General features: G+C 35.7%; 1 protein-coding gene across 2 annotated transcripts in view; it reads left to right on the top strand.

Annotated features, from left to right (window-relative positions):
* Positions 1-789: 789 nt before the first annotated feature.
* The window catches only part of ABCC9 (ATP binding cassette subfamily C member 9), a 145,975-nt gene continuing 133,943 nt past the window's right edge, over positions 790-12,821 (top strand). Inside the window, exons 1-3 of one of the 2 annotated variants that reach the window (XM_007449371.1) lie at positions 790-951; positions 3,737-3,878; positions 8,894-9,015. In XM_007449371.1, coding sequence (XP_007449433.1) covers positions 810-951; positions 3,737-3,878; positions 8,894-9,015 — 406 coding nt within the window. In that variant the 5' untranslated portion in view covers positions 790-809. The remainder of the gene's footprint in view (positions 952-3,736; positions 3,879-8,893; positions 9,016-12,821) is intronic. The other variant, XM_007449372.1, reaches the window with a different exon arrangement.

Here is a 12,821-nt window from a genome sequence, read left to right as displayed (position 1 = left end):
TCCATTTCATTCAGAGTAGAAGCCAGAATCCCAACAATGGCTAAGAAAACCGTGCGTAGTCTTGACCTCTGTTTCTTCTCTAAGCTTGTCCACTTCTCCTCTAATGGAATAGAGCTTTCCAATAAAAAGGCATCCTTTGTTTCAAAACTTGAGTAGGGTGCATTTCATGTAAGAATAGGCTGTGACCCTGGGACCTGAGTAGTTTCATTAACTTGTCACTTGAATTATATTTAATTAGTCTTAAACACTTGATTTTTCTATTGTTCAGAAAAAGGCTGTATGCTGGTTGCCTCCCAGTTGGTCTCTTTGTATTACTATTTCCTGCAATGGATGAAATGTTGCAGTAAATTGTGTCCAGCTGAAGTTGTTTGTGAAAGTATTTTCAATGAATAACCATGGGAAAGAATTTGATATTACACCATTTTGACTTTTCAGTCAGTTTCATTTTTCCCCCTTTTTCTTGATAAACAACCATTTTTGGTTTTTGATTATTTATTTAGACAAACACTCCTTTGAGCTACCACTATTGGTAGATATCAGTTATTATGTATTTTCCAAATTAAAATGGAATGTTTTAATCTGGAAAAAAAACCTATTGAAAAGTGGACCTTATGGAAGGTATGAGGCCTTTATAAGTAAATCTTGAATAACTTTGGCATAGAGTTTTCTATTTCCTCAACTGCAAAGATAAAGGGGGTTAATTTTATGATATAACACCTCTTTAAGTCTATAATTTAATGAAGGAGAATTTCATAATAAGAGGCTTTTCCTCCTTTCTTTCCCTTTTAGAGTAAACTATATAAGAAGAAATGAGCCTTTCATTCTGTGGTAACAATATTTCTTCATATAATATCTATGATGGTGTGTTGCAAAATCCCTGTTTTGTGGATGCCCTCAACCTGGTCCCTCACGTCTTCCTGTTGTTTATCACTTTTCCAATATTGTTTATTGGTAAGTAACCTACTGTCCTACAGTTCATCACCTAGCGTTTATAAGAAGAGTCTTGTTAATGGCTGAGGTGTGGTATAATGTTGATGTAATTTCTCCAGCATGAGAACTAGCATGTAAGTCTGTGGGAAAAGAAAAAGCAAGTATTTCGTTTTCCAATTACTTATGTTTTTGGCGTTTGATATTCTATAGATAAAGTAGAAGTCACGTGCCTCTTAGACATCGACTTCAAGTAGCAGCAGTTTTTTAAAAAGAGGAAAAGAGAATTATATGAGATAGATCAAAAGTATTTGGTGAGTGCTTGCTTTGCGCTAGGTGAAGAGAATGAAAAATGGGTAGAACACAGTACTTGCCTGGAATATTCACAGGAATTTTCCAGTGAAACAAGTGTGTCAGAAAGTGAAGAGAAATGCCAACACCACCTTGTAAGCACATTTACAGATACAGGAACAAATTATCCTGGGCGTTTGCCTGCCAGAGCAACTAACTCTCTTTGGGGCTCTTGGGGACAATGCATAGAGTGACATATTTGGGGACTTGAAAGATACAGAACGTGCAAGTAAAAAATAGGGTGTGTTTCAGGTAGAAAGAGTACATGTGCAAACTATTTAGGAAGAAGGTAAAAATATAGTTTTCCCTATTATTTTGCAGTTTACATATGTATATATATCCACACAAAATACAGTTATTTAGAGCGATTATGTATAATTTGTATAACTTTTCCAAAACAACCAAAATAGACCTTTTAAAATTATAAAATATTTTTCATATATAAAAATGACAGAGGTTAATGTAATAAACATTTATTGACTTTACCACACTCACTTTAAGGAATCTAAAAGTATGAATACCATGTCCTGATCCTCTTACTCTTCTTGCATCCTATGTTCCTGTCCTTTCAAAAGAGGTAACCACTATTTTGAGTTTGGTGCTTAATATTCCCATGCATGATTTTGCTCATAAAAATAAATGAGAAAACAATCAGACCGTTTTGTTAAGAAAGCAAGCATAGGGGCTTCCTTGGTGGCGCAGTGGTTGAGAGTCCGCCTGCCGATGCAGGGGATGCGGGTTCGTGCCCCGGTCCGGGAAGATCCCCCATGCTGCGGAGCAGCTGGGCCCATGAGCCATGGCCGCTGAGCCTGCGCGTCCGGAGCCTGTGCTCCGCAACGGGAGAGGCCACACAGTGAGAGGCCCGTGTACCGCAAAAAAAAAAGAGAAAAAAGGAAGCAAGCGTAATTTAAGGATCCACTTTAAAGAAATGCTTAAAAATAATTTGTAAGCTTTTATTTCTTCATTGAACAAGTCTTAATTGAGGGATTACTATGTACCTAGCATTCTAACAGTGACCAAAGGATTTCTGTTATATGACATATATTATGCAGAGGCCAACATAACTCTTGGTACATAGTTATCCATGTCAAACAAATGCATAGACATTAAATATATTGGGACCAGGGCTTCTTGTTGTATGTGTGGTGGCATTTGTAGGACATTAAGGATGCCCTTTGGCCAAAAGTAGAACATTGTTTTTTATTGCAATTTTACAGTTAATAATTCCTTTTTGACATCCGGTTAACTTATTGAGAGCAATTATTATTACAGTCCTGTTTGCATCTCTAGCAGGGAACACAGAGGCTGGCAAAAGGGTATTTGAATCAAGTGGAATTGGAATTAACATTGTCAAAGGGAAATGGTGGAGAAAAATACAGACTACTGATCCATAACATTGGCTACTTGAGTTAGTGAGAAATCATAAATAAATCTCAAAGAAGTATCAGGTATAAGGAAAATGGCAATGTTGCAAAAAAAGACAGAGTTTGCCTGCAGGAATTTACAGCATAAATTCTAGTAGAATATGTGAAATGTAACTAATTTTCAAATTATGAACAACTAAGATATGAATCAGTATTCTTTTCAAAGAATGCTTTAGGGGTCCCTTTTGTCCAGAAATACAGAAATTTCTTCCTTCAGTACTTTTAGTGCACACCCCCATTCATTCTTGAAATATGTGGGGTTTCTCTACAGTCAAAAAATTGAGAATATAACGGTGACAAAAGAGACAAGAGTGGGGTCCTTTCTTAGCACCTCATATATGAGTTGACATTACTCTGTGTTTTTGAGGGGAAACCATCAAAATTTTTACTAAAACATAATCTGGTAACTAGCTCTTTTCTTCAGTGAGGAGCTAAGGGTGAACCTGTAATGTTCTTGAGCCTCCTTAAAAGCTTGTCAATCAACAACGCTTTAGCTTTCTTTGAGAAAACACCACTAGCACTGCTGAATAGTGCTGGCTGGGTCATAGGTTATCATTTTTCTTGCATGATATGCGTATGGTTAAGAGTTGACTCAACCAATGGGTCCTATATTTCATCACCAAGTATGGGTTTTTGTTTCGGTCAGTCCTCCCACAGATCCCATCTTTTGAAAGATTTGAGACTCCAAATAGCTTTTATTGATATCATCATTAATTTATTTTTCTTTTGAGTGAATCAGAGACCTGTCAGTAAGAGCTTAATGAGCATGAAATAACCAGGTTGTCATCCAGAGTTTGTGTTATTCCTAAGCAAGGCAACAAATGTTGACGTGTCAACCTAGGCAGTCTTGGAAAAATTAATTGAAGTTGTTCTTTTTTTTTTTTTTTTTTAACATAATGAAAATAGCCCAGGATTTCTATTGCTCTCCTAGAAAGGAATAAGGTTTCAGGACCCCACTGCCACCCAGCATACCACAAGGTAAATTATTTCCATGATTCTAATTGATCCTTTGTTTATCTCTTTACCTTTTTCAGGGTGGGGGAGTCAAAGCTCAAAAGTACAAATTCATCACAATACGTGGCTTCATTTTCCTGGACACAACCTGAGATGGATTCTTACATTTGCCCTCCTATTTGTGCATGTGTGTGAAATAGCAGAAGGCATCGTTTCAGATTCGTAAGTGACTCCACTTAGTTAATGGGATTACACAATCCTAGTGGGTACGTTGCTATGGATAGCAGTTAAGAGTGTAATGTACCAAGTCAGCCTTAACTGTTTGGTTATAACTTATTAGGCGCCACAGCTGTCACCCATTTTATACGACAAACATGCATGTTGTCTGTATTTTTGTGGTGCTGCATCCTTTCTCTGATAATACAAGTTCAGATCTCTGGGGCTTGTGCTCATTGCTGTGCTTTCTGTTTCTTCGCTCCTTTGTCTACAAAGCCCTGGCAGAAAGTTCTCTTTTTTTAAACATTTTGACGTTTACCTTATCTTTCAAAATAGATATAAATAGCAAGAAGGATTGTCTATTTTAACATATAGATCCAATGGTTATATATTTATGTATAAATATATATACCCAGTTCTCAGATATTTCAATTTACTTTGTAAAATAGCAAAGATAGATGAGGCAGGCATTAAAGGAGTCTGAGAGCCAGTGAGGATACAGCTACAAATTGAGGCAAAGCACATAACTATTTCAAAATCAGGATTTGTCATGAATCCCCTAGTTTTGAAGGAATTTTGTCATTCTTGTAAAAGAAGTTTGTATTAGGCAGTTAGAATGTAATGAATTCTATTGAACTTGAACATAATGTGGGAGAAATATTTTTATCACAGAGTAACAGAAAATAAACTCAAGTGATAGGAAATTTTCGATTACAAAATTACACTAAATGGTATATCTTTCATTGAAGAATTGATATGAAAAGATCTTTAAAATCTAAAAAAGAAAGTTTTGAAAATCATTTTCCTCTTATCGAATAAGAACCTCTCCTGAGGTTTATGTTTTTCTGTCGCAGTTAACAAGGAATGAAACTTCAAGACTTTTGTCAAGGAGCCATCTATTTTGTAATGTTTTCTGACAGTTCTTTGCATATATGTGCACATGTTAGTTTCTGATTAAAAGGAAAATCAGAGACCCTAAGATATGTCGCCTCTCCAAGCATTTAGAAGCTTATTGGCTGTTATTGAGAATTGCTTACAACTCTTTGGCATTTCTGTATTATATTTTATTAGCATATCCAATTCTAGTCTTCATTTTTTTTAATTCCCTTAACATATAGGCTAACTCTCCATGTTTTTATGTACTTGTATATAGTGGAAGTCCCATGTGTCCCAAAAGCTTGACATCGTGTGGGCAAGGATGAGTCCTCCTTTCCAGCCTCATGGTTGATGTGTAGATTCAGTCAGAGACTTAGGACAGAGGCTGAGCTAATAATGAGGACATGTGCTAATGACGGAAACTTTTTTTATAGCTGTAGTGATATAAGAGACCCATGCTAAAAACAAGCAGAAATACACCTTTGATCTTCTGCTACCCTCTCCCATTCTTTTGCTGCAGACTCTTCTTCCCCTTTTCATCCAGGACTCTCCAAAAGACATCCTCCAGTTATTTCTGAACCCAAAGATTTTGTTTGCTTTCTCTCATGCCTTGTCCTATTCTGGAAACTGCTTTTACAAGTATCCCAGAGAACATTAATGATGGCTTCATGGACATCTTTTCCTCTTTAACGTACTTATTATATTTGACACTGCTGATCATGCCTTGTTTCCTTCTTTCTTTTTTTTGTTTAACAAAATTTTAAGAACTGTTTTTTACCTAAAATATCACAAATGCCCATTATAATTAGTGAAACAATGCACAGGCTTTCCTGATTGAAGATTTGATTTTCCTTTTTAGTAATACAAATATTAAAGCTATTAATTTTTCTTTTGAAACACCTTGTTTTGCACCGGTTTTCCTAAGAAGTATTCTCTTTTTTATTTTATATCTAAATAATTTGTGATTCTGGTGGAGATACTCTCCTAGGTCTAGGAATCATTTTCAGTTTGCTTAGAGCATGTAATTTATTAAATGAATACCTTCTGGGACATTAACATCTTCATTATAGTCAAATATTCCATCATTTTATAAGTAATTAATGAGTATTAAGAAATAATATATATTCTTTATAGGAGACAAAATTTTATTGAGTTTACTCATTGGATTGCTACAGTCCTGTGTGTTCATTAAATTAAAATCTTCACTATTATTGTGTTTTCATTTAGGTTTTCATTTCTATCATTTTCTCTTTTTTTTTGAAATTGTTCTTTTGTTTTCTGTGCTATATAGTTTTTGGTTTTCTCTCTAACTTTCTGACTAAAGATTTTCTGCTATAATGGGATATTTATGCTTCTACCAAAACACTTATGTCTGCAAATTTTTCTCTAAAAATAATAGAGGTTAAAGGAAAGAATAGGGTTTTGGGACACTCAAAAACTATACTACATTGTAAGTAGAGCAGTTACAATGTGATAGAAATCTTAATAAAAATACTAGTATGGTTAAGAAACATATTAAATTCCTAATAAAGAAATAAAGTAAATATAACCCTTACTGTAGCTTCTGCTATCTTTATTAATCCTTTATTGTTGCCTCCCTTACTGTTTGTTATTCTTTTTCTAACTTCTTGAATTGACTACTTAATTTATTTATTATAATAATTTCTTATTGAATATGTTTAAGATTATAATTTTCTTCTGGGTATGGTGTTTTTTTTTTTTTTTTTTTTTTGCGTTATGCGGGCCTCTCACTGTTGCGGCCTCTCCCATTTGCGGAGCACAGGCTCCGGACGCGCAGGCCCAGCGGCCATGGCTCACGGGCCCAGCCGCTCCGCGGCACGTGGGATCCTCCCGAAACGGGGCACGAACCCGCGTCTCCTGCATCGGCAGGCGGACTCTCAAGCACTGCGCCACCAGGGAAGCCCCTGGGTATGGTTTTGACCACATTTCATAGGCCTTGATGGGTAGCGTGCTCATTTTTAAATTTTCTAAATATTAAGTGGCCTTTTGATTCTTTCTTTGCTTCAATAATTAAAGAGTATTAGAAGCATTTCTTAATTTTTATAACGATGAACTATTTATTTCCTACTTTTTCTCTTTGATTATTTGAACTGTTTCTGGGAGGAGGTGGGTGGTTTTTAAGCCAGCTCTTAAGCTGTCATAGTACTATCACATTTTCATTACCCTCTTTGTATTAATAACTCCAGATGTCCCTGATTATGTTCCAGATCTCCACATACACTTGCCTTTTAGGCATCTTCTTTTGCATGTTTATTAGACACCTTCACAATCCACACATTCCTCTCTCCAATGGGCTCTTCCTCTTAAAATCTCATCACCATCTTCCCAAGCCCCTCCAAGCACCCTGGGAATTGTTCTCTACATCTCCATCACCGTCACACTCATACCCTAACGCTAAGTCCTGTTCATTTTGACAGTCTTTTCCAAGTGAACATATGACTTTAAACATACAATTAAAGCTATTCATAATTTGCTATTCTACCAACATTAAATTACAGTTACTTTGGAGCATAAGTTAAATGGTTTAAAGTAAGCCTGTAACATACCTGCAAAACACCTTCCTAACTCAGACATGCAAATTACTTCTCCATGTAAAGGTCTCATCACTCTAACCTCTAAGTTACCCTGCTCCAGAAGTGACTATTCTAAGGCTTACTGTGGTCCAAAGAGAAGGGAGAAAAAGACTGTCAAAAGACTGTATTATCTCCTTCATGTTACTGCTGCCAAAGCTCAACTCAGGCTTTCATCATCTCTCACCTGGCCTCTCCCCATAGTTTACTAACTACTTTCCTTCTTCTGTGTCTCTCCCTTCACCTCAGACACGCACAGTACCTACCAACTCCATCATCCACACTACAACCAGATTGATCTGTCTCTAAAAACCTAGTCTTATTCTACCACCTTCCTGTTAAAGTATTTCTGTTCTCTGCAAGATTAGGTTTTAGCTCCTTACCATGGCATACAATGCCTTTCATAATACAACTGATCTGAAACTTACTATTTAAAGAACATTAAACTACTTGGAATTTTACACATTCTGTTCCCTGTTTTTTAAATGCTCTTCCACCGCTTTCCTGACTAGTGACTTCCTTTTTATATTTCAATTCTCATTGTCAACTATACCTTTTCTGAAATGACCTTCCCAAATCTTCCTCTTTCCTTCACTCTTGAACTATTTACTTCCTTCTCTATACTGTTTGTGTACCAATATATTTCAATAATTTGAGAAAATATTTAACTGTATGGCATTATTAATACAAATGGACAAATGGACTTGAGGGCTGTCTACCATGCACATCTGTCCTGGCATATTTCCAATCCACCTGAAGCTCTTTATTGCCCTCAGAATGAAGTCTCGTGTCCTTGCAGTCACACTGAATTGCTTGTAGTAGTACCCTTGGACGTATCTAGACCCTCTGCCTGGAACAGTCTTCCTTTACTTCCTCTGAGGAGCAATTCCTCTTCTTAAGGTCTCAGTTTAGAAGTCACTCCTTTCTCAAGGCTTTCTCTGTCTCAGGCACTAGCCTTGCATGCGTTCCCAGTCCCTTCACCTGTGTTATAATTCCCTATTTCCTATTGTTCTTCTCAATAGACTCTAGACTTTGTGACCACAGACACTATATCTTGTCTTGTTCACTGTTGCATCCCACAATCTAATAGTGTCTGGACCAGCAAACACATATGTTTTGAATGAATTAATGAAAATGGAGAAGCCACTGAAGGCCATAAAGTTTGGGAAAACTATCAAAAGAATAAATGTACTTTAACATACAGTAGAGTTCATATTCAGCTGATTGTTTTTACTTGCTTCAGGTGTTAAATTATTTCAGCAGTTCTGCCCTTCAGTATAGGAATTGTTATACATTTGCTTTTGTTGTAAGCATTGTAACATCTTGTTTAGCTGTATTTACCCAACCCTCCATGTGAGGGTAAGTCTTTTCAGCAGAATTATGTCTCCCAATGTAATCTTCCTTGTATGTTCTCGTAGCATTCTGTATATAAAATACCTCATTCTGTATTTTAAATATTGCTAAGAGAACGTTTTAATGAAAAAGTTGGAAACAAAATGTGACGCTGTCTGGAGCCATCAGCTGTAGACACTGATACTGTCCCACTCTCTGTAGACGGCGCGAGTCGCGACATCTCCACCTCTTCATGCCGGCCGTGATGGGATTTGTTGCCACTACAACATCAATAGTATATTATCATAATATTGAAACATCAAATTTTCCTAAATTACTTTTAGGTAAGTATGATCCAAGTGTTGTAATTGTTGTTTTTTCTCCAAAGAGCTATTTGTTTTTCTTTTTCCTCATAGTAAATGCTCTCAGCGAGGGTAGGGATTGGAAGGCATGAGAATTCTTCTTTGGCCTCCCATTAAATGTGGAGATGAAGTAAGTTGAGTTATTATAGGCTGTGAAAACTCTATCCCCTCAGGACATCTGATCAGCAAGTCACCCCAGCTAGTTCTGCGTGTTTCTGCCTATGGTTTGTAGGCCTGAGGCATTTTCCGAAGATCCAAGTCTTTCATGGATGCTGTGGGCATGTCACACTCTTCCTAGAATTGCTGTTGAGGCATCGGGGGCCTCTCTACAGTGGAGTGTGGTTCATTGCATGCTGAAAACTACACTCTCCTGAGAAGCAGCTGCCCCAAAGCATAGCCCCTCACATCTACATCCTGCCTAACATTACTTTTTATAAGCCTCTCTTGCCTTCTTGTCCTGTGGAAATCAGAGGCTGTCTAAAGTTTTCCTAATTTTATTTTTTGCTTTATGCTGAAATAAAGAACTCATCCCAAATAGTTACATGTAATACTGTGATCCATCCATGCATTCCTTGGTGTACACTTTCGTATAGAAAGCTGAGGTGAAGATACAGAATGTGGATTATGCATGGGCTGCAGGGGCCTGTGTGTCCTCTAAAATGGTAGGCAGAGTTGTATGTTTTTGTGTGAGTAAATGTTTACAGTTTTCTAAGGTTCATGGATTTCGTTTGATTGTTATTTGATGAAAATGACATTGACTACTGAATTGACTACAGTTAGGGAAAGGAATGAATAAAGCACACAAATATTATTTTATTTGTTTATCCAGAGGACATTAAAATTTGAAATGAATAAGTGATAAGGGCTGATTATTTAATTCTGTGTTGCGTCACATTATATGATTCAGCAAAGGTAATCAAATAAAAACAAGTTGTCAGGGTTCAATATTAATTTAAAAGGCTTGTCCAAGTCAGAATTATCTTAATAGAAAGCCGTTTGGTATAAAATTGTAGGCAGATATTATTACAGAAATCTTCTTATGTAGATGCCAAAAAAAGGCAACAGCAAAAATACATATAACATTGGGAATTCAATACTCTTGACATTAAGTTTCTGAAAAACTGATGCGGATATAAGAGTTATAAGATGTAATGAGAAAGGAAATGTGCAATTTAATAATACTTTGAAGGAAATGCAGTCAGAATCCGGCTCTATAAATTTTTATGTACATACAAGACAGAGGGCACAATTTGATCATATTTCTGGAAGGACTTATAGGGTTAAAAGCTAGTCTAACTTTCTCCTTATTTTAGGAGAGAAATATTTGGACCTAGAAGAATCACACATTTTAAGAACCCAGAACTAGTAATTTTGTCCCAACATTATATTATGAACATCACCAAACATATAGAAAGTTGAAAGCATTGGATGAATACTTATTTTTCTATCACCTAGATTCTTCAGTGTACATTTTCTTCTATTTATTTTATCAAATATCTACATCTTTCCACTCCCCTATTCATCCATCAATTCATCTTAATTTTTTGATGCATTTTAAAGTAAGTCACAGGCATTGCTATTCATCACTCCCTGATTATTTCAGCATGCATATTATTAGCTAAATATTTGTTTGCAGTTCTTTTTGTGAGATAAAATTTACATACCAAAGTACAGAAATCTTAATTTGTTAAATGCATACACCTGTATAATCTAGAACACTGTCATCATCCGTGAAAATTTTCTTGTGCCCCTTTCTAATCAGTCCTCATTTTCATCTCTGTAGAGGCACATCTAACCGATTTTTTTCTCACCATGGATTAGAGTTGCCTGTTCTAGAACTTCACATAAATTGAATCATACAGTGTAAACTCTTCTGTGTAAGACTTCTTTCTCTCAGCATGATTTTTAGAGGGTCATCCATAATGTAATATCAATCAGTATTTTATTCTTGTGATTGTTGGGTTGTATTCCACTGTATAAATATACCACAGTTTTTCCATTCTTTTGTCAGTAGACCCCTGGACTGTCTCCAGATTTTGGCTATCATGAAAAAAAGCTGCTATAAACATGCACGTACAAGTTTTTTGTGAATGTATGTTTTTATTTCTCTTGGGTAAATACCTAGGAATGAAATTGCTGGGTCGTAGGGTAGGTACATAAATGTTTATATTTATAAGAAACCACAAGATTTTTTCTCAAAGTGGTTTATTTTACGTGCTTACTAACAGTGTGTGGGAATTCCAGTTGTTTCACATCCGTTTGAAGATCTTGATTTTCTAATTTAGCCATGCTGGTGGGTGTGTACTAATAACACATTGTGGTTTTAATTTGCATTTCCCTGATGACTAATGATGTTGAACACTTTCGATGAGTTTATTGGCCATTTGTTATTTTTGTGAAGTGCATATTTATATCTCCTGCCCACTTTTTATTGGACTGCATTTTTATTATTGAGTTGTAGGAGTAGTTTGTATATACTAGACACTAGCATGTCATCAGACACATGTTTTGAGAATATTGCCCTCCCAGTCTGTGGCTTGCAAACTCATTTACTTAACAGGGTCTTTTGATGAACAGATTTTAATTTTAATGTAGTATAATTTATTATTTTTTCGTGTATAGTTATTGCTCTCTGTGTCTTAAATCTTTGCCTTCCTTCAAAATATGTTTCCCTCATATTCTCCTGGGTTTTTTAAGAAGCTTTATACTTTCAGTTTTTATTTTTAGGACTGTGATCCATTTAAAATTGGTTGTGTGTATGGTATATGAGGTTGGTGTCAAGGTTCTTTTTTTTCCAAATGTATAGCTGTGTTTGAGCACCATTTGTGGAATAGACTTTCCGTTTCTCATTGGATTGCTTGGGGAACTTTGAAAAAAATTAAAGCAAATGACTTTAAGTATGATCTATTTCTTGGCTCTATATTTTCCATTCCTTTGATACATTTCATGGATTTTTATACCATCACTATTCTGTCTTGATTACTGTAGCTTTGGAGGTCTTGAAGTCATGTATTACGATCATACAGCTTGTTTTCTTTGTTTTTCTCCCAAGACTGTTTTGGATACTTTAGTTCTTTTTTATTACCATATACAGGTTAGAATCAGGTCGTCAGTTCCTACTTAAAAAAAAAATTCCTTGGGGGGCTTATGATAGGGATCTCCCTGAATGTACAGAACAATTTGGGGGAGAACTGACATCTTAAAAGTGTTGAGTCTCACAATTCATTCTTTACTTTTTTAGGTCTCCTTTCATTTCCTGTAGCAATATTTTATAGAGATGTAGAGATCTTTCATGTCTCGTTAAAATTATTATTAGCTTTTTTGTTTTACCACTGCTGTTATAAATGGAAGTGTATTTAAAATTTTATTTTCCAATTGTTTCTGCCAGTGTGTAAAGTACAACAGGTTTTTTATATTGACCTTGTATCTTGCTACCTTGGAAATTCACTCACACTTTTAATTATTGCTCTGTAAGTTTTTTGGGATTTTCTATATAAACAAACATACCATCTGAAAGTAGAGACAGTTATACTTGTTTCTTTTCAAACTTCATGCTTTTTTTTTCTTTTTCTTGCTGTATTGCATTACATAGAACCTCCAGTAAGATGCAGAATAGACATGGTGAGAGTGAAATCCTTATCTAGCTCCTGATTTTAGGGGAATATAATCTTTCATACTTAATTCTAAAATTGATTATAGGCTTTTTTTTTTTTTTTTTTTTTTCCTTGCGTTATGCGGGCCTCTCACTGTTGTGGCCTCTCCCATTTGCGGAGCACAGGCTCCGGACG

The sequence above is a fragment of the Lipotes vexillifer genome, unplaced genomic scaffold (genome assembly GCF_000442215.2).
Source record: "Lipotes vexillifer unplaced genomic scaffold, Lipotes_vexillifer_v1.1 scaffold135, whole genome shotgun sequence".
Taxonomy (NCBI): Eukaryota; Metazoa; Chordata; class Mammalia; order Artiodactyla; family Lipotidae; genus Lipotes; species Lipotes vexillifer.
This window is presented reverse-complemented; position numbering and strand designations above follow the sequence as displayed.